At 37.1% G+C, this 23,588-nt stretch overlaps 1 protein-coding gene across 1 annotated transcript in view; it reads left to right on the top strand.

Annotated features, from left to right (window-relative positions):
* LOC140246076 (uncharacterized protein C12orf56-like) overlaps window positions 1-20,173 on the top strand; it is a 48,140-nt gene extending 27,967 nt beyond the window's left edge. The window contains exons 8-11 of the mRNA XM_072325521.1: window positions 11,690-11,764; window positions 13,003-13,083; window positions 14,210-14,391; window positions 19,409-20,173. Of these exons, the coding sequence (XP_072181622.1) occupies window positions 11,690-11,764; window positions 13,003-13,083; window positions 14,210-14,391; window positions 19,409-19,586 (516 nt within the window). The 3' untranslated portion in view covers window positions 19,587-20,173. The remainder of the gene's footprint in view (window positions 1-11,689; window positions 11,765-13,002; window positions 13,084-14,209; window positions 14,392-19,408) is intronic.
* The last annotated feature ends 3,415 nt before the right edge of the window (window positions 20,174-23,588 follow it).

The raw sequence follows: 23,588 nt of genomic DNA, 5'->3' as shown, positions 1-23,588 counted from the left end.
GTGCAGTGTGATTTCAATTTAGATCACAGTCTGCTTATAGTTACTTATAGACTACAATTGAACAAGCAAGCTTCTGTTCCCCGTTGAATATACTGTAGCCAATATCCAGCATCTAGCATACATGTAGTCCCACGGGAAAAAAAAAAAAAAAAAAATCAGTTTTTCTTGTTCGCTGCTAGAAGCAGCCATAATCTTTCTCAGGTTGCCATTCAAATGAATTAGCAAGCTGTGACATTCAGAGTATAATTTTAGAAAAAAAAAAATCATTTGGTTAAGATGTGACCTCAAAGACACAAATTTGCCAGTTCTTGAATTACATCCGAGATGAAGGTTGGGGCCTAATTTATGCTGTCCGGAAACATCTCATAGAATTCAGTCAGTGAGGTCGAGAGAAGAAAGTGGAATGTATGAGACAGGTGTATCATTACTGAATAGTTTGGGTGTGTGTTTCCCAGAGTGTAAAAATGAAAGTGCCTAGGTATCATAACCATCAAGAATGTATTTTGTGCGTCCTATCTTTGTTCAGGGCTTTAACTTCAGAATAGGCTCTCAAATTAGTTATCCATATTTGTCAGAGCGGCAGAAGGGGAGACTCTCCATGCTGTGGATTATACCGAATAAATGATATTCAGTGAACAGTAAGGTGATCTAGAGATAGTCTGTGTCCTGCAAATTAGCACTGGCAGGGAATTGGCTGATCCATAGTTCATTTACTGCACACCATGTTAAAGGGAAGTTATTGGAATGCAATTACATCTGCCCTGCAATCTTAATATCTGATTTTGAAAGCTACCAATATATGGTACAATAGCAATGTGTTCCAGGTGATTTTGATAAACTTTGTCACTTCATGAAATATAAGTGGAAGAAAAAAGGGGGTGAAAGCAGTTATGGTGCACTTTGATTGCTACAAAAGAGACATTTATAAACCTGGAATAAAATTGCTTGGACCTCGTATTTAGAATGTCTAATATTTCTTAGTGAAATGACTTTATGAAGTGGTGATTGTTGGCATCTGTGAATGACATATTGAATAGAATGATATAAGAAAGATTTAGTCCGTCCCTTACTTTATGTCCAAAGACACCACTTCCTCTTTAAAGACTAGGCTTTGTTCACAGCCAATTCTGCCCATCTACGTATATCTCTCACCATTTTATCTTATCTCCACACCCCTATGGAAGCTAATTTTCTGCTAGACTGTGTTCATCATAGCGTGAGCACGTCATTCCCATACATTATTACCGCATCATCAGATGTATTGAATTAATCTCTTATTGCCTTGACCCACACAGAGCTCGTCCAAAAGCTGTCATTTTCATTTATTTGAGCTTTGCTAGATGACTCAGCCACTACGTGATGATTTCAATGAATATTGTTGGAGTGTTTTGCCACCTCTCGGGGGAAAAAGGCTGCACTGTAGTTGAAATGTGTTTCCATCTCATCAAATAACAGCAGAATGCAGGGTAGAGTCCGTGCTGGTGTTGCATCATTAATCAAGAACAATTGTCTGTGCCCCATCATTATGTGTGTGCGTGCTATGTCATTGTTCATCAGCCCTACGCAATTTGAAGACCTTGCACAAGTCATCAGCATTTACATTGTACCTTTTTTCTCATACCTTTTTTTTCTCTCTTTTCAATTCTAAAATGATTCAGTCTTTTTCTTCTCTGTATATTTGTTGGTTTGCTTTTGACATTGTGTGGAAGCAATGTAAGTCTTCTTTTCTTTTTTTTTCTTTTTCTTTTTTGTTTTTAGCTGTGTGGTATCATGTATTTAATGCATTGAAGCCATGCATCCAAACAGGTTTGTTACAAAACTGACCAAAAAAAAAAAAAAAAATATGATAGTGCCTTTAGCAGCAAAAACTGGTAGGTGACAGCATCATGTTTTCCATATCATATCCGTCACAAAGCTGCCAAAGGCTTCTCAGAAAGTGATAATATTTGTTCTCGCTGTGATAATACCAATGAGCTGGTTGTAGAAGAGATGCATGCTTTGATACCGGCCTCTGGTTTTGATACAGTGGAGCGCTCACCGAATGTATGGCATGTGTATAGGTTTTTTGTGCGGACAGATGCTGCAACATTTTCTTCGCTTGTCCAGTGTTGGCAAACTAAGATGTTAATCACAGTGATAATGATGATGATGATGATGATGATGATGATGATGATAATGAGGAGGAGGAGGAGGAGGAAGGCAGTGACAGTGATGGCATTTGGTAGTGATGGTAGTGGTGATGATGATGATAGTGATAATGATTACAAGAATAAAAAAGTTCATAGTGCCCTACAAGCGTCTTTGACGATTTAAAGATGGACATGATGAAGTAGTTTTAATTTGCTGCAGAAGATGAAAATCAGACTGTCAAAGTAGTTCAACTGCATTGTATTAAAGCTATAAGCCAGGGGCTTTGTCAGACATATTATGGTCAACATAATGACCTTGCAATCTTGTTGTCTTAAAAGCTATAAAAGAATCTCACACGTAGCACATATATGCAGACAGAATTTGAAGTTCTTCTTCATAAATATTTTATGAAGTGTATACATCATAGGACCAGCAGAAAAGAAAAGAAAAATCTACACAGAGATGTTATACTGATCTAGCCATTTCCTTATATCACCATGGCAACACAAAGGTCATATGCCATACCGTATTCGGCCTTTGGGTACATGCAATGTATACACAGTACACTCCCGGAAAAGGAACATAAAATCCTAAAAGTCTGCAACTCACAAGTGATTAAGGCATTTGGTGTTGGTGTACTCTCTTGCAGTGAATGACTTTAATAGCAGTTTGTTCAGAGTAAATTACACACGGTACCGTATGTACCCTGTACTTTGAGATGATAGGGAAGGAATGGACTATGGGGAGTTAGCAAATATTGGTGGTTAGCAACTGTATGAGGGCTGGAGACAAAGTGTATGTTCTGAGGGATATCCTGTTCGAATTGTCTTCATTCAAGAAATTCATGTAGGAAATGAAAAAGGGAGTTCAGGATTGATTCTCTGTACAGTACATTGTAGAATTAAAAAAATGTGTTGAAATCTTTGAATGAAATCGTTTTACTTTGCAAGGAGATTGATCCTGCTTTCAGCTCTTCAGTTGGTTGTGTAAATGTAAATTAGTATGTTGAGAGAATTTTGCTGGATTTAGCATGGCTGGCTCATCACACAGTTTCTATGTTACAAACAGGATCATGTGGATAAACAGGTTTAAAAAAAAATATTGAAAGACATAATACTATCAAAAACTGGCCACACAGACAGGATTACCTAGGTCTACTTTTGTTACAAGTTTGTTAGAATTGGTGTGACATCAGATATTTTTTTCACAGAGATTATGTTTATTTTGATATTTTCTCTATACCTTAATATAGGTTGCATGCATGTGATGTGATATCTTCTCTTATATGATCGCGAACGAGAAATACATCGTAATAGTGAGTTGTTTTTTTTTTTCTCCACCTGGCTTCCTTTCAGTATCCTGTTTATTGTTTTGAATAACCATATAAGTTTCAAGGTCTGGTTGAGCACATAGGAACTACTAATGCCAATGCTAATTATCATTATGATTATTAATTTGTGATCATACCACCCTAGTGTCTGATAATAAGAGCAGTCAGCCACAATTTTTCAACCCTAATTTCCTAAATTCACTTCAACATCACTTACACACACACACACACACATACACACACACACACAAGTGGAGAGCAAAGAGTCACTTATACAAAATGTACCTTAATGTGATTCAAAGCTGAAAACTTAGGCAGTGTTGATCTGTGCATAATATTTGTTATACAAGGAAGGACGTTCTTAGAAGTACCTCGTTCAGCAGGAGTTGGCATTCCTGTGACATGAGTATGCACCGTAGTATCCATCTCTATTTTCTTGTTTAATCAATATAACTGGACACCTTTAAGTCTGTTTGAGTTAAGAGTCAACTTAACACGTACTTATTGTGAGCAGTCAATTGTTCTTGATCTTTGTATGTTGATAATTCTGTGTTTTGCTTCAGACCCACGATCCAATTGTTTGATATGAGGGTACGATTTGATGAAATTTTCAATGCAGCATGACTTGAGGTAGTGTCTGATAATTTTGTAACCTCATGGCCCTCAGCTTTCTGTGAGTAATAATGAATGTGACGTTTCCATATTTCTTCCTTTACACCAAGGCATACAATTACCTTAAATCAGCAGTATAGAAGAGTAGTGGAAGTGAAAAACCCATTCTCATCTATTCATGAACTGCCCTTCATACATATTTAATTGAAGTTGGAGTAAACAACACATTCAAGAAAGCAAAATCTTTGGAAAATTGTCTGTCCTTGCCACCCCTCCCTACATTACTGAATAAAGGTTACCTCAGTCACATTTGTATATTAGTTCTCTTTTCTGAAGTACATTGTAGGGGAAAGTGTTGACTATTCACCCAAAAAGCCAGTTAGTGAATATTATAATATGGGAACCATTTTAATGAGTTTTTGTACTCTATCTGCTGCCTAATGATGCAATAAATTAATGACTATCAAAACTCTGTCTGTTCATTAAGACATAGCATCAAACAACCAAATTTCATCTCTCCCATGAATTACATTATTGCTTGTTAACCGTGCATTCATTTCTCTGTCAATCATAGAAGATTGACTCAAAGAATACAGCAATGTACACTCTTCCAAGGTAGATTTTATATTGCTCAGTATTTCATGAATATCAACAGGAAACTGTGTCAGTGTTTAAATAATTCTATACATTTGTACTAACACTTGTCTAAGTGATGTATAAACATAAATGCTATGTGATTTTAATGTAAAAAATGAAAATACTCCTTGAAAGCTGTATTCTTTACCTGATATTAGGTTGGATGAGAATGAATTTATAAAGCTTCTTAAAGTTCTTTCTACTATCTTTTCTCAGTATTGTCTTTTTGATCATCTTAGTATCTCTAGCATTTTTTTTTTTGCCTGAGTTTTGGTGGAAGATATATTTTCAAACCATTGTTTTATTAGTTTTTCAGAGTTTTTATTTCTTCTGCCAAAAGAGTTATGTTTGATGATATGATGCTATTTGATTGATCCTTTTTTCTTTTAAAGCATTTATTCATCATGTGTGTGTTATAAAGGCCATTTGCCTTTTTTTTTTTTAGCTGTATGATTCTTCAAAAAACTCTTCATGGCTTGGCTTATTTGCTGTGTAATTTCTAAGATATCATTGCTGTTTCACACAATTCATGTCTCATGCTGCTTAATCCTCAGCATGTGAGTCACATAGTTCAGAAATGATACTGCATAAAGTAAACATTGATGTTTATCTATTTGTGCATTAGCTCAGTGTGGAGTATAGACTTATAGTACTTCTTTAAAAAAAAAAAAGAAAAAAAAAAGAAAACCGCATACAAGTTTTCATCGTGCAATCTGGTTTTTCTAACATTTTTAATAGATTAGAGAGTGAATTCTTCACTGTCCTTGTCCAAGAGGCAATCTAGTAAAATTTCACCATGTAGCTATTATAAGTGATCCATGATGTAGGATCTTTTGTTCATTCCAGGACCAACATTCATAAGAGAAAGAAATCCACTTGGTGGACCAGAAATCCCAAGAGCAAGAAATTCTTATCGTGCAAACATTCAAGAAACCTAACATGGCAGCTATCATGTCGCATGAAGGTTGCTTATCAAACACAAACAAGACATACCTGTGCAAAGGTTTTATTGAAAGAGGGACTACTTAAAGAGGAAGTATAGTTTTGGTTGGGATGATTCCTCAAATTTCCAACTTTTCTTAGAGAGAAGGAGAAACATCTTTTGAAATATTGAAGAGCATACAATTTTAAGAGGAATTCAATGTTCATTTGATGAAAATTGGTTTTGAAATGGCTGAGATGTCCCAAAACAAAGAGGTCCTATAATAAAAGATGGGACCCACCTTTGATTAGGACGACTTTGTTTTACTTTGTTTTTGTTTTTTTGTTTTTTTTATATCTCAGCCATTTCAAATCCGATTTTCATCAAATTAACTTGAAATTTTTCGTAAAATTTTATGCTCTTTATTATTACCTGTATCAGGCATCTGAGCTGTGGTTCTTCAAAATTGTATTCCCCTCATCTTACACATGGGATTGCGCACAAGCAGGGAGAAGAGGGGTAAATTACTCATATTGCCCTCTTCGGCAAATGCCTATGGTATTTGCGTGTTAAAACGAGGGGAATATAGGATCCGGGCACTTGAGCTCCCAGTAAGGCCCAAATTTTGCTGTTGATGACAGTTTCTCGCAGGGTGGTTTCGCTACGAAGAGTAAATTTTAATTGGTTAACACATAAAAATAGAGGACGATACCTGTGCCTGTGTAAGTTGGCTATTATACGCGTGCCGTGTACCTGAGCTGTGTAAAGGGATGTAGCGTGCAATGTGGTGTAGAGCTCGAGCGCCGAGTGGAAACTTGTTACCGTGAATTGGGAAGTTGTAAAAAGTTTACATTGTAATGATTCATTTTGCTGCTCAAGATACCTGAAATGGGTAGTAATAATGATATGGACTGTCTACTTTCGGGGGATACGACATTGATTGCCGTCACTAGAATAGCATTGCCCTCGTCTTCACCTCGGGCAATACAGTTCTAGTTCAGGCAATAAATGTCATATCCCCCTCAAGGATAGTCCATATTATATTAATATTCCATGAGCGGTTTCTAATTATCTCACAGAGAATTAAAATCTGAATCCCCCATCTTAACCACAACTATACCATCCCTTTAATTATGTGTTTGGTAATTGCTACATCAGTCATTAGTAATAGAGATAAACTGATCACCAAAATACCAGTCATTTGTGTGTGTGTGTGTGTGTGTTTGTGTTACTAGATGAATGATACAGTGTGTAACATATGTGGCTGTGATTTGAACCAATGTGTACTTACGAACCAGTGAGTGGGAGTTGTGTGTTTATGTTCAGATCAACAAGCCCTTGTACTGATATCATGCTCAGGACAGCTCTTTTGTCAATACATGCCAAGAAAAATTATCCGGAGTGTTAGTGCCAATAGAAGTGACTTCCTTGTGAAGTACAACTTAAGCTGTAACACAGACTGAAAGTTATTGATGAAAGCAACGCACGCATCAATTGTCAAAAGAAAATCAACCGAAAATCGAAAATACTTTGATAAAAGTAGCCACACAATAGGACAAAACATTCAAATTCTGAACCCACTTGCCAAATGTATAGAAAGTTAAGAGCAAATAAGTTTCAGTATATACCGTCCTACAAAGCGTTGAAATTGTACCTATTTGTTTACCCGTTGAGGACGAGTCCCGAGTCCCAAGTAGACTTGGGCAAGTGTCTATGGAAAATGTGTGTTGTAGCAAAATCAGTCCATCCTAGCTCTAACTGGATTAATTTTCTTGCTCATATGATGGGCTACAAAGTAGCAATGTTTCCCTCAAAAATACATTGTCTCCAGGAATATGTATTAAAAAATAAAAAGCACTAATGTTCCTTCTCTTTATCAAGACAGAAGAAACTAGAAAAGCACTGAGAGCGCAGACCTCCGCCAAGCATGCAGCTCATTTCCACTGATCTTGTTCTTCCATAGAGATACCACCCATACGTACTTATAGCCTTGTGTGCTGAAAGTCGCCCGATTTCCCAATATAGAAACCTTTTGTTACGACATAAACCCTTAAACCCTCGGCTGCACGGCGTGCCTCGCCCTAGTAGAAACTAGAGCATGCACTTTAGTGCGTGCATGCAAACCTCAAATACGCGCATCCTGAACTCCCAAGTTCATTGACCCTACCTGCCAAAATATCAAAAATCCTTCATAAATTCCCCAAAAATTCTCAGATCACTACCAAAATTGAATCATCTGTTACTTGTATCATTCTAAACCTTTCCTGCAAGTTTCATCCAAATCCGTTTACAACTTTTTGAGTTATTTTGCACAAGGACAAACACACAAACCAACGGTAGCGAAAACATATCCTCCTCCCTTGGCGGAAGTAATTAGTCACCTCATACAGATTCAAGACAAACCCAAAGCATGTCTGTTTTGTTGTATGCAAATTACAAAGCAAGGAGAAATTTAGGAGACTTGATCAGCAAAAATAGTTCTCAGAAGGGATCAAAATTCATCTGTCATCATTTGGAATTTGCTTGTACAGTAGTACAGCAAAAGGGTCTACCAAGAAACTTGTCAGGCTGAGGCGATTTGCCAGGATCTTGAATTGTTTTGGAGTGTTACAAGAGATCATGAGAGTAAAATGATCAAAGCCAGTGTACTGGACTTTTATTCCTGAAGAGCCCTCCCTGTTTAGTAGTGGGTATAGGTGGGTATCGGTGGGTATACAGTAGGCATGGACCTAATGGTATAGGTGATCAGTTGCGCCCAAGCAATCTCCCAACTAGCTACATGCGATTCACTCTAGCACAGAAGATTAGTGGATACTGCTGTGGCCTGAGTTGTCAGTTATTGATAGTCAATTATGAAAGACTATGCAGCAGCCACGATCAGTTATACTCTGAGACTATAGTAGCCTACTTCTGGCGAACGTTTTTGGGTAGTATTTCTCATTGTCATCTTTATCCAACTGAAATTGTGTTATCACAGCGTTATTTCACACATATTGACATACATAATGTCTCCATTCTAGAGCAAAAAAAAAAAAAAAAAAAAATCTGTTTTCTGCAGGGATATGAAAATTATGTTTTACCTTTAGCAATATATTATCTAGTCATGTGACTGTGTGATGCCATCATATGACTGTGTGATGTCATCTTGAAGTGCTGTCATCATGAATGATTTGTAGAGATTCAGGCAGAAACAATATTCATTTTCCTGTCGTCAGGTTTTCCTGGTCTTTTTCGCAAGCAGCCTCCTAACTCTCACTCCTCTTTCTCTTTCTCTGTATAGTTTCAAACGTTAGGAAGCAGTTTTAGAATGCTTCTTCCGGTGTCAAAAACCACAAATACCATATTCTATATATGTCTATGAGATGTAAGGCACTTGTGGTCTACCACAACATCTGCACTCACACACACACACACACACACACACACACACACACAAACAACATTGGTCATATAGTCCAAGTCATGCAAACTTACCATTAGTTGCTGTGTTAGCTCCTCCCTCCAAACTCTTTTCATCATCCGTTTCTTTGTGGCATAGGAAACTGTGTCGTTGTGTGCACTTCTGTCCATGCATACCATGCCTGATAACAGTACGTAATACTTCCTCTTTTGAGGTGTATATAACATCTGAATGTGTCTCGCTCTCATTCTCTGGCATATGAATGAAATCAATATCCATATATCCTTGTAGGAATAAACAGGCAGTATCATATCCTCTGATGGGTTATGAAGATAAGTCCTTACCAGTTAAACTTGGTATTGGGCTTCTATCTGTAACATTTAAAAAGGCATTTAATAGAATAGGCAGACACAAAGGAAAAATATATGGTACAATACCTGATATTTTGCAGGACAACACTAATGTAGCAGCAGAGTGGAGAAAAGATTATTTTTATGATGCTTCTTGCAAAAGTAGAATTATTTGAAAAAAAGTGGAGTCAAAGGTCAAAAGTCCCCATTAGTGCAAATAATAATTACATGTAAGGTGTAATTGAAGCAGATGTTTCAATGAAAACAAAGATGCTTCTGTGAAGAAGGGGCCCTAAACGATAATTTGCAAACTTAACAATTTAGGTGGTAGAAGGCTTAATGGTGCACCACATTCTTTCTTGGATATACATGTGGCCCTGGAAAGGGCCTACCCACACTCATTCCCTTGAGAATGGCGAGAACATTGCTTGCCGAAACGTCGGGACTGGGTAGGCCCTTTACAAATTAAAATGCCCTCAAAAGTTCTTGTCTACACTGTATGCATTGAACGCCAGTGGCAATTTTCGAAAATTTCATGCCACGAAAAAGGCCATCGGCTCCAATTCGTGAAAATTTCATGCTGCAAATATATCATGTTTTACAGTATTTGCAGTCATTCAGTCTTTCAACAAGACTATTCACACCAACATTAATGTATCAGGATAGTAGAAAAGAGAGAACTTTGTACTGAGAATTCAAAATGAACCAGCTTTCTCAACCACAGTAACATCCAATGTGAATGGACAGGGGTAAAACATTATAGAATTTAATGTCACAGTATTTACAGTGAGACTGGGCTCAATGACGATAAACTTATTCTTCCACAGATTCAAAAAAAAAAAAAAAATATCCATTGGATTCTTTGAAGGCATATAATATTCTCTGAAGGATCTGGATATGTCATTGTCAGCTACAAGGCTATGACTGTGCTCCTATCCTAGTGTACTTTGAATGCAGAGTTTCTTATCTGCGTGTGGTAGCATGCATCCTTCCTGTTTCCCTAATAAGAGCCTGTGTAACGCTGTATATGGAAAGGACATTCGGTGTTTGTTTGGCGTACCACATAGCAGGAAGCTGATATAACCTTTTAAGGTTATAATTATCGCTCTAAAAGAATGTGCTAAGTGTTAACATGCAAGATTTTATATACAATTCTAGTCATCTTTATCAATCCATTGGTATCTCCTTGTTTTGCAGTTTCATACACGGCGTACATCTTGTGTATTTTGGTTTTGGTTTGTTTTGTTTCTCTTTGATTTTTTTTCACTGTTTTGTTCACTTTCTTCTTTTTTTTTTTTTTGAGGGGGTTTATCCTCATTTTCATGATGCATGTGTTCTTGCTTTGATGCAAAGCCATCCAGGTATAAAGGTTTTATACTGGTATGTTTTAGTGCCATTGCTGGCCCTGGTTACTCAGAGATTGTTGCTTTGTAGTGTGTTCTGACATTTTATCCAAATTATGTTTCTATGACATTCAGAATTCATAAGACAGTTTAAAAAAGGAGAGGATAAAAGTACAAAAAAGTGTCAAAAGATCTTCGTATATTGAAAAGGGGACTTTCCCCTCACCTATGTGTCATGGGGATGGGGAGTGGGGAGAAGGGTGATCTGGAGAGTGTGAGCATGTATGACTTCTCCAAAAATCTCCCAGTCCAGGGCCCTGTTTTATGAAGAGTTAAAATTGATTTTAAAGTTGATTTCAACTGTAAGTCTATGGCAGCCTGTGTGGTAAGGAAATTTAAAATCGATTGTATCTTTTGATAAAACGGGGCCCAGGAGTATGCATATAACATACATTGTAGAGTTTTCATGTGGGTTTGCTGCAAACTGGTTTATTTTGAACACTAGAGGGCTCAAGCACCTGATCCTCAAACTTTCAGTTTTAGTGTCCTGCTTGGATATTGCAGGAATCCTCCATCCTTGTCTTGTCTCTTGGCAATTAATCATAAAACAAGGTCACGTAAAGAGATTGTGCACCATTCACAGATTGAAGTATATTGTCACTTTAAAAATCCCTGATATTAGATACCTTGTACAATGGTACAGAGATGTAAAGTTTTTTAGACACAGAATAGACATTCTGTCATAAAACTTTGGCAAAGCTAAATTGAATACAGAGCCAAATGAGACATTTAGGTTTTTTTTGAATGACTGATTGGACTGGGTTGGTTGAAAAAAGAGAAGAGTACTTATGCATTGTACCATGGGATGTTTCAGCTTGTTTGATTTGCTAGAGTATTGGAGAGTGTATCATGTCTAGACGTTCTGTGTGACAGTATCTCCTTTGTATTGTCTGCTGCCCCCTGTAGGTGGCGAAGCTGGTTCAGGAGCTGACCAATGCATCAACCATCGTACTCTTTGAGCTGATACTCATCGCCCATCAGGTGAGAATGGGGGAAGTTGTGCGCCCTCTCTTGTCTAAGTACACACAGGCTACGGCAAGAATCCTTTTCTTCTTCAGTACTGAGATGCAAGGAAATTATTTCCCTGACAACCAGATTGTAGCTTCAATACCTACCGCAAGATGGATTTGATAACACCAAATGGTCTTTAGACTCTGTAAGCTCATTTAGAAAATGAAAGAAGATGCGCAGTCATGAGAACACTTACTAGTTATATCAACAGTAACCTTTCTTATGACGCATATTCCAGAACTGCCACAGTTCTCAATGCGCTTCACTTAGACATTGCCACACAAAGTATACTACTACAAAGAAGTACTAATTATCTCTCAATTTGATTACAAGCTACAGCTAGGACTGAGAGAAAAGACAATGCTTGATGTGTTTCTTGGACAAACCTGGGTCTCTGTTGAGATCGAACATAAATCAGAAAATCAAATGTAAGTCTGTGCATACTCAATTCTGATTGGCTGATACCTGACTTGTATTTGATATTCTTACAACAGGGCCCTGATTTGTTTAGGAACCAAGGGTAAAAAGAAGAAAATTCAAAAGAGGTGTTCTCTCGCTGTAGACTTTAATACATTGTATATGTTTTAAACATGAAGGAAAAGCTGGATGGAAGATCTGAGGGAACATGCAGGGGTCGCACTTAACATTTTTTTTTAACTAGTCAGGCGGACTACTTAGAATCAATTTTGACACTGAAGCAATATTTTGGCCAGCCAGACGGACTAGTAACTTCAGAATTTTATGATTTTTAGCTAGTCCGACGTGATTTTGGGTGGCCAATGGCCAGCGGACCATCGCCAATTTCGAACCCTGGCATGGTCGATTATATTAGGCATAGCCCAGTTTGGTATAATTGTAATTAAGGAAAAGACTATGAATTGCATAGAATATGCCTTCAAACTAAGAGATACATAAGTGTACGTACATGTAGTAAATTTTGGTTCATCCTTCTCTGTTAAGGAGTGTTGCCTAGAAGTATTCAATAAGTGTGAATGACCTGGTAGAAATACTTGATTTTCCACTCCGCAAAAGATCATTCAAATTGCACAAGGTAAGCGGAATACCGTAATGTGCCACAGGGTATGAAATATTTTGTCACTGGGGCTGCCTGAGTAAATCATCAATAAGTTTGAATAAAGTATGAGATGCCCCTGGGAGTTTTGATATGAAAAATTCACATCTTTGTGTTTATCTTGATCTGTCTCCAGTCTAACTGGGGGAATGACGAGGGCAAGTTCTTCAACATTTGTTGGTTGGTGAGGGTCCTGGAAACCACCCAAGCTACTCTGGTAAGTCATGTGTGCACCCATTGACTCCAACAGATTAGGGCTAGTAGAGCTGTGAGATTTGCAATGCTGAAAGAATCCCCTACAACGCTTTCCTCATCAAAAACTATGAGCAGCATCTACACAGGGGTGCCACAATTTTGCAATATTTAACTATGTGTAGCTGAACCAGAACAACAGTGGTTGTAATGATAACATAATAATGGGTATCTGTATACACCGTACAATATAGTCATTTTGGTTTCTTATACACAAATCACAACACCAATAGCTTTGTGGTCAATTGTTTCTGAAGACTATGACCATAAGGTTGATAATCCAAAACTTTGCAGCTGAAGTATTAAAATACATGCCATGCCTGGAATTTACTTTATAGAGAACAGATTATCATCTCTATTTCATAAAAGTGAATCTCAATACTTGATCCTATGTCCAATAGATACTGTGTGTAGTACATGCATAGCCCTCCATGTCTTTTTTCACAACGATAATGTGGTGCATATACTCAGTAGTGCAGCATTGACTGATTGTTAATGTTTTCAAAATAATGTGTAATTCTGAGTTTGCCGAACACTGTTGTGAATTCACTGGTGTGTAAAATGTGATATATTATAAGAGTATGTCATCAAATGTTGCATACATCTTACCCATATTCATTTAGTATACTAGTGTATAGAACACATGGATGTCTTGTTCTGTTTGCCAGTCAATCCCACTGAACATGAAATACAGCTTAACAGTATGCATAGAAATTGCAGACACAGTCTAACTCCTCAAGTCCCATCGGCAACATGATTACATACAAAATCGATGGGATTTTAGCCTGGTGGTCGTGAGAGGGTTAAAATACTGTATACACTAAATATTTCACGAGGTTTTTATTTTCACGAATTTCGCGAGTCGGGTGCTATTCCCGAAATTAAAGACACGCGAAAATATTGACTCTGTTCCCATGCTACGTATGCGTGTACATTTCTCCGTTCAGTACAAGACTCCTCGATTGCGAATTTAACCACTCACGAAATTGTCGGGAATTCCCAATTTGCGAAAATGTAAACTCGCGAAATATATGGCGTATACAATAGATTATCCATCTCCATTCCTCCCGTGTCTGCTCTGTTTTCTCCAGTTCAACTACGTGGAGCGAGTCCTCGCCCAGGCCATGAAGCTACTGATGCCTTCCCGACATGAGAAGCTGACGCCTAGCGACGCCGTGCTCCTCTTCCAGCAGTTCTTTGTCCTCCAGACACTCCTGGAGTACAGCTCCTCTGTCTCTGCCCACGTCAGAACCAACTACAACGAGGAGTTTAGGTGAGAGAGAGACAGTTCTATCTCCTCATGATTGATGATATATCATTCTGTGGGTGCACGGTGTCTTGTCCTCATTAAAGGAGAATAATACCCCAATATAAATGTAAATTAAGTGAGTGCAGCAGTGTTAGTAGAACACATCAGTGAAGTTTGAGGAAAATCAGACAATTTGTTCAAAAGTTATCACTTTTTAAGTTTTGGCGCAGCCATCACTGGATGAGAAGACTTCAACATATTTTAACTTCATGCATAGACAATGATATCAACAGACTATATAGAGAATTCAACCTATCTCATGTTTGTAGCATGATGAAATGCACTTCAGTTACCCTTTCAGAAAACAGGGAGAATTACATGTCAATATCACAACTGGAGAATACATACTTTTCGTTCAAAAAGATGACATTTTTATATGATTTCCTTTATATCATCAGCTTTTCCTCAAAGTTCCGACTAATATTGCCTTTATGTTCCCAGCCACTTTGTAGCCTACCTTCATCACCATTTTGGTACTGTCTCTAAATTTAACCTAGTTGAAAAGTTAGCGCAAGCCCACTGATATATATAACAATGTGCCTCAATCCAACAGAAAGCCACCTAAGGTAACACGATAGAAATAGGCATATTATATAGGTAATCTCTACTCATAGACAATTATTACCCACGTATCTGTACCAGTCAGCAAAGAAAGCGCTTCAAAGTGCGTAGCAATTGATAAATGAAGCACATTGTTAAAGGGCTATAAATGGAAGCATTGTGAGGAGTATGAATGATATGAAAGCAACTCTTGGATGGGGCAGGCATTGTTTGTTAAGTGCAGTATCAGGGCATATTCAAAGTGACTGGAGACAAATAGAGTGCAATCAGAACTGACTGGCCATAAGCTAATCAGATTTAGACATAAAAGAGAGTGTCATGAAATCTTTGAGCTTTACATGTTTTCATGAAACCATGAAGTTTGTGGCAACTGCTTATTCAAATTGGCCGAGGTGATCTTGTCTCAACTCACACCTCTACCACTGAAATGTGCGCAAAAATATGAAATCATGTACTGTACGAGCTGAAATTTTCGCGGTGGTTTTATTTTCGCGAATTTCGCGAATCGCCTTTGAACCGCGAAAATAACAACGTGCGAACAGATAAGCACAGTTAGACCTCGCAACCGCGAAATTAACAACACGGGAAAATGTTCTCCTAGTAGCAATTCGCCAAAATATCTGTACACGAAAATTTCAGCTCGTACAGTATCAGCTAAGTTAGGAGCTTCAGCCCTTATGCCTCCAAAAGTCATTGTGGCTAGGTTACAACAAAACAATTCATGCAAAGAATTTAATTTTTCCTCTGTGATTTCATGTAAGAAAATAAATATTGAGAGAACCTCTGTCAGCAGGTTGGTGGGAAACTTGTCAGACCAAGTGATAAACCATTACTGCCTCAAATTTGACTATTCAATCACAGTCATCTAGCTGTTTCATGAAAATTTATTAAGACTAGATATTCCATAACTTTCCTACCTTATGTCCAGTTTTTATGAAATGTGTACCATTCTGTGTACCATTCTGTGTATTTGATTTTAACCATGTTTATCAAAGTTAATGTGAACACGGTGTGGAGGTACCCTTTACATGATTCCAAATGAACTGAAATGAGCTAACATTGAAGAGATTGAGTCCGTGCAAGGTTTAGAGTCAGATGCTTAACTGAGAGAGATGAATTTCAAATCTGTAGGGAGGAGAATGTTGCTAAAAGATGAAAGGCAAATGGGGCCTGTTTTGCTACGAGAGATGGGAGATCTGAGATAAAAGGGTGAAGAGATAACTGAGGGAGATATATACCACATGTCAAAAATAAAAATTACAACGGTACATCCCTGCAACGATAACTTTAAAAATAGTGAATCAATCCAAACACAATTTCAGGGTATGAAACTATATCTCATTACCCACATCTTACAGAAAACCCCATCAATTTGCTTCATTGGTCAAAGAGAAATGAGGAATTTTGTAGAGCATGTCAGGAATCTCTTTCCTCCAAGTTCTGTCTATTGTGTTCACACATGAAAAAGCAGTTCCAAGAGCATCCAAGTGCTAAACTTGGAAGAATCAGACCCATGACATGCTTTACAACAATCCACATTTCTCTGTGACCGCTTAACCAAATTGAATGGGGTTTTCTGCAAAGTAGAACTAAGAATGATGTTATATTTTGAGACCCTGAAATAGCGTTAAAGGGTGTGTACAGTTCTGGTCGAGGTGAGGATTTAGCTTTTAACTTTTTGCGAGATATTCAGAAACCACTATATGAGATGTCAAAGAGCATGCAGTTCTAAGGGGTATCAAAAGTTTGTTTGATGGAAATCGGTTTTGAAATGGCTGAGATATCCAAAAACAAGGTGAAACAAAGAGATCCTGATAAAGTTGTGGCATGTCGCCTTTTATTATTAGCACTTTTTGGATATCTCAGCCATTTGAAAACCAATTTTCATCAAATAAACGTTGAATCCTTCTTAAAATTACATGCTCTTTCATATTTCATATTAAGAGGCTTTTCATTATCTCACTTAGGAATGTTCAAAACATGAATCCCCACCTCAACCAGTACTGTACAGTCCCTTTAAGATATTTTAATCATACTGGGTTTTATCAATGCGAAAATCCGATTGTAATTTTTTTTGGGGACATACTGTATATATAGAGAAAAAGAGAGAGAGAGAGAGAGAGAGAGGGAAATCGATAATATGAGAGGGAGGAGAGATACTTGTGAGAGAATGAATATGATGGATATCAAAATTTCTCATCTCTAGTGCACTTGTTGGGTATTCTCACATGACTTTACATTAATTTCAGTAACAAGGTGTCTGCAAAGAAAAAGATACAAATTGAATTTAGATGACAATAAGAATATGTGAGAAACTTGTATCTTCCATGTCACAAAACTCATCTGCAGTATGAGTTCAGATTATAGAAGCACCTCATGGCATCCAACTACCATTAGTACTTAGAAACATGAGCCTTTACACTCCAGACTGCTACCTTCAGTTTCACCATGTCGTGATGCATTTTAATCAGTTTAGAGACTTGTGTAGAATGCATGAGTTTGATAAGTCATTTGTTTTATTTATTTATTTATTTTGACTGATAAAATTAGACCTCTACATATAGAGTCACTCCCTAGGGTTAGTCACATATCATGTGTAGGGTTTGTTTTCTTTTAAAGTCTTCAAATTCCATAGATCTCTGCTAAATTATTGGAAGAAATCACATCTGCCAAGAGAAGAGTGAGCAGAGGGCACAAGCCAATCTGCGTGCTCTGCTCACTGGCAGCTCGTTCACACACGCACACTTGTGTTTGTGGTTGCCATGGCAACATAACTGACAAGCATGCTCCATCAACAAATCCGGGAGTAGAGTGCAAACTGCTGAATTCTTAGGGCAGAGTGAATCGTGTGAGTCGGCAATGCAAACAGATGTGTCGTGCCTGAAAGCCGCAGGAATTTGCACAATGCTTGTCTTGCCGTATGTGAAGATGATAATATTGACGGTAAAGTACAGCAGCATGCTTGCACACTTAATGATAATTAAGTTGTACCAACGCCTTATTTGCACTTCCACTTCGCAAGCGTTTGGCCCTCACAGTAGGGTTACTAGATTGTGTGACATATTGAAACAGGAAAGGTGCATTAGTGTGCCTAAAGATACTGAATTATGGAACTGTCCGGAACAGATATTTTATAACCCTTCAGCTTTCCAATACTGTATTGTATAAACAAGACTTTTAGTAACCCTTGCTAATGAATTGCTCTCGGAAGGTGGGTTTGCTGAGCAAAATTTGCACAAGTCCGAGAATAATTCTGGAGTTTCTTCAATCAGCATGCAGTCACTCGGTGATGCAGTATTTGTTAAAAGCATGCATCTTGCCTAGCGGTGGAAGTCTTAGACAGGAGGAGGGTTTTTTTTTTATCACACCATATGTTGGAGTTCATACAGCATTAATGTAAGGTTTATGGTGCGAACTATGCAAAGTTTGCATGTCTCACCTGTAAATTGAGTGCCATTAAAACTTGATTCTATTGCTGTGGTGTGGTAGCATGTTCCAATGCCTGAAATTCTGGGGTTGAAGGGCTGAAACATTCCTGAACCATGGGATAAGATTTTTTTTCTTATTCGATGAATGAGCACCCAATGTGAAATTAGAAACTGGCTGTGGGAGGGATTTATCAGTGATTTCCTGAATTTGAGGCTAATATGATTTGGATAGAGATTAATCAACAAATGATACTGCTGTCAAAATGCAACATGTTTTTCTAAAATCTTGATATAATGTGATATTTTATGTTCTGATATGCAATAGTATTCTGTTATGCATATGTTGTCAATGAGGAGACAAAATATCGGTACTGGGATTCTGTGCTACTTTCTCATGGTCAGAACAGCCACCTTAGAGGTACTGTTGACCATTGGGAGCAGTGATTTAAAAAATGTTTGAGTTATCACATTTGATGCATGAGTGTAGGTCAGATGTAACACAAAACATGCTACCATATAAACATTTTGCAATAAAGCCTAAAATATAAGGAGATATGACTATTTTCCTCAATAAACCATAACAGTTGGACAGTTCATTCTAGAAAAAAATTTGTTATAACTTGGTCACGTTTTGTATATTTAACAATACTTAACATCGGTGATACTGATTAACATTGTTACATTGGTTGTTTGTATCCCTAACTCACATTTTAGAGCTATTTTGAAACACTGAAGCTTGGTTTTTGTTTCATCTGCCAATGGTAAATAATGCCTTAAATGAAGTATATTTTTGAGATTTTAAAGGGCCTTTAAAATCTCAAAAATATACTTCACGGAATATAATGGAGTTTTGAAGTTGAAGATGGAAATATATCACTCTTTCCCTGCTTTGCTGCAAATCAACCTCCTTACCGCATATTATTACGTTATGATGTTTAGTCTCATCCCACAATGACATGTTTATGTTTATTTTGCTGCCTGTGCCATATCAGGTACTACGTGCAATCACCCCACATCATCAAGAAGCTGCCGTCGTCGTATCCCATCACAAGGCAGACACTACAGGTCATCGACGAGGTCCTCAGTCACGTCCTCCAGAAACCCGCCTCTATCCTGACCTCGAAGAAGGTGGCCTCACCCCTAATGACCAAGAGGCCAAAGAAAAAGTAGAACTGACCACAGAGTGACTGCTGACCACTCTGCTGCTGAAGCCATGAGTCCTATGCAGGAATTTCATGTGCTCTGACAATACCTTGTAAACTGGTCACATTATGCAAATACAGAAGTTGAGATTGCTTTGTGAAAATTAAGAGAGCATGATTAGAAGACTGTTTCTTCTAAATGCAACAGTAAGCAGAGGAATTCATTTAAGAAATGCCGTATAGGCCAGTAGAGCATAGTTACGAATAACAGTATGGGAATATGGTAACTTTTTCATGTAAATACACTGCAGAGGCTCATGGCACAAAGAAAACAAACTCTCATTGTGAGTTTTAGGTTGAACTTTTCATATTACAGTCTAGATTTACATTTATGATAAAACACGCTTGCTCAGAGTTCATGATAATATAGTGCTTTTAGCCCCATAGTTTGGAACTGTTCTTCAGAGTATTGCTTTAATATATTACACCCAGCAGATATGCACGCAGGTTTTGTACACATTTGCACACTACAATTTCATACAAGTTTCCTAAAGATGCCTCATTATAAACAGACAAATGCAACATGTCACCATGTTACCACGATAAAATCAGAGACATTGAGCTAGCTAGCTCAGCTGCTAGATAAGCTTATTTGGTTGAAATTTGTCCAAGAGTTTGACATCTAAATACCTTCCAACCAAGTTCACAGTCTGGAAATGTGTTTTACTTGGATTTTGTCAAGTATGTTGCTGTGGTGTTTTGAGTGACCTGTTATCCAATCTCCTGTATGTCTCCAGTACAGTATGACTGTAACTAAAATTCCAAGCCAATTATCATCAAACTGTTCTTTTTTCTTTTAAAGTAGTCAGCATTCACACCATTTTTACAGTAGATTGTTGGAGTGAGACAACATATGTATCAGTTAAAAGTGCTGCATCTGGAAAATGAAAAGATGTTTTACAAACCTTGATGTAAAAGTGATCCTATTACTTTCATGTGACAATTCACAAATAATATCTTCATTTCAGAGGATAATTTTGGATCAAATTTCATGAAGCCTCATTAGACAGAACAAATGTTTCATCAAATCAAGTCTCTTTTTTTCATTAAACCAGGTTTCTTCTTTCATTTGAAAGTAAATATCACCTTGCTATCCCTGTGTGCTTGCTGTCAGCTGCAAAATTTTTTATTCTGCTTCCATAGGACAGCATTTTCCTTCTCAATAATAGATGCTCATGCAATTTGGAAGCTGAAAGCATTGTTCAAGACTAGGGTTATTAGATCTGCCATTCCTTCAGTGAAGTGATAATGATAATAATTATAATACATAACATTTATATTGCACCATCTATCAGTAGAGACATTTTGGGGAGTATTTTGAAGAGAAAGAGAAGAATTATAATATAGTACGGGCAATTAAAAACTTATATCAGCTATGTACTATATGCTTACGTGAAGAGAACTGTTTTTAGGTTAGCTTTGAAAGAATCTATTGTTTGCAAAGAACGGATAAGACCATGAAGCTGATTCCACAAACATTTGGGCAGCAGCTGTGAACGCTCGGTCCCCAAATGATGACATTTGTTCTTGGAGTTACAAGTCAGTGCACTTCCATTCCACATACTTGAATGCAGTGTATGATGCAGAGTTGTGAAAGCGTCTCAAACTTATTGAGACATATTGATGTAACATGCTCTGTTGTAGAATCTTTTGTCTCAACCCACAGCCAATCACAGGTAAGAGCAGGGAGAAACAAAACAATCATTATGACGTCACAGATTGGAAATGATCCAAGTCTGTCAGGAAACACTTTTGCAGACTGCTATTTCTATTCCATTCATTTTCTCATTTAAATGTCACATTCTTGGTGATTACTAACATCTAAGAGGTCTCTCATTTCAGTTGTAAATTTTGTACATACATCAAAGCTTGGATTTTTTTTTTTTTCTTGAGAGAGATAGATAGATAGAGGAAAAAAAAAAGATTAACTAGTTTTTGAAGCCTTTTGTGAGGTGATGACAGTATTTGTGAGAATTTGCATAAATGCTTAAGATAAGTTGTTTCCAATATATGGTAACATTCTAAGCAATGTTGCACAGTAATAGATTTCCTTGAACCTAATGAGTTGCGGAGTGAAAATTGACAATGAATTACTAACTTTTATAGCAGACGTAAGGTTAAACATTTATCATGATATGATATACTGGTAAAACTTACAGTTTGTGTAATTAATAGTCAAGATTTACATTCATCGAAGGCAAATAATAGAGTTCTATATCAGACCTCAAATTTATGTAATATGTGATGAATCAGTCATACTAGTTATTCTTCAATTACTGTTTTTTTTTTCCTTAAAGTTTGCAAGTAAAGATAACACAATACTAGATTAATCTTGTACACTACAAGAGGTATCTTGCAGTTTCTCTGCAACCTGGTAGATCAACATTTGCTTCCTTGTTTAAAGATGTTTCCAAAATCAAGCCACTTTGGTCCATTTTTTAAGCGCGTGCCTGGGATATAATTCCTTTTCAGGTTAGATATTATTAGAAACTGATTTTATGTACAATACAAAAATAGTGTGACTGAGTACTGTAACAGTGCTGAAGTGATGTGTAAGTTTGGCCTCTTATGCATATTACTAACCTGTTTACTTGAAGAAAGTTACGTATGCTAACACTAAAATCAAACTTGAAGCAGGGCAATGTAACTTTGCAGGACCAACACAAGACACCCAAAGTCTTTCCTTGCCCTCTGAAAACTCCAGTCCATGTTAAACTATTTTTGTGATTGTGAGGTCTACTTCTAAAGCACCAAATATCTGTGTGGGCTGAATTTATGTAAAACGTAGCTGTTACTGCAAATGCCATAGCGTTCATGCAAATCAAGCGCAGTACCTGTAGCTCTTTTGTGCTTCAGAATGTTGTACACACTTGTTATGGTGCTGCTGTTTGAAATGTGGCACTGTCCGATCAGACTGTAGTGAAGAATGACTTACCAGTTTCTTTTCCTTGAGTAGGTTTAGGATATATTTTGGTAGTGGTTTTAGAGCTGTTTATATCACAATCAAGCAATTGCTCACTGATTGAATTGACATATACTGCGTAATTTGTATAATATTTAATAGTATTTCAAAACATGGCTATGAATCACCTTGATTAACACATTCTGTATTCTTATGCAGCGCTTTGCTGTAAATTCAGCCATGTAGATCAGCTGACTTAATCTATGTTTGACTGTAAAAAAAAAAATGTGATCATGAAATGGTAATTTTATGCAATGAATTTGCGGTATTAAAGCAACCTTGAAAATATGTGCCTAAATGATTTCTAGAAAAAGGAGGAAAAGGTGTAAAAGAAATGATTTCTAGAAATTGCTTAAATCACCTTGATGCTATGATGTCTCTAGGATTACTTTTTATGGTGATTGTGTATAGTTGTATGAGTATTGTCAGAATCTATTTCATTGTGTTACTGTACGAGCTGAAATTTTCACGTACAGATATTTTCGCGAATTGCTACTTGGAGGACATTTTCACGTGTTGTTAATTTCGCGGTTGCGAGGGTCCAACTGAACTTTGCTATTAGCGCGTTGTTATTTTCGCGTATTGTTATTTTCGCGGTTCAAAGGCGATTCGCGAAATTCGCGAAAATAAAACCACCGCGAAAATTTCAGCTCGTACAGTACTAGTGTACTACCACATCTAAGTGTATTTAATGGTGTTGCTCTTTACAATGTCTTTCTCTCTATAATATCCGGCCATCAAATTCTTGCAGAATTTATAGAAGTCAAGTGTTTATATAAATATTGTATGTGTCACTATGTCTGCAACCAACTGACATATGATTCTCTATTTGTAGCTTTTACTATCTTAACTGTCTTTTATCTGTATTTACTACCACCAGCATTCTGTGCATTTTCACAAAAAAAAAAGGAGATTGTTCTCATTTTCTTTTTTAATGCAACCAACTAGTCGCTGTGCTATATTGTTAATGTTACAACTTAACTCAGGTTGTAATGTTATGCAAACAAG

The sequence above is a fragment of the Diadema setosum genome, chromosome 2, assembly GCF_964275005.1.
Source record: "Diadema setosum chromosome 2, eeDiaSeto1, whole genome shotgun sequence".
In the NCBI taxonomy this organism is placed as follows: Eukaryota; Metazoa; Echinodermata; class Echinoidea; order Diadematoida; family Diadematidae; genus Diadema; species Diadema setosum.
Note: the sequence above shows the minus strand (reverse complement) of the source record. Positions and strands in the feature narration are given on the sequence as shown.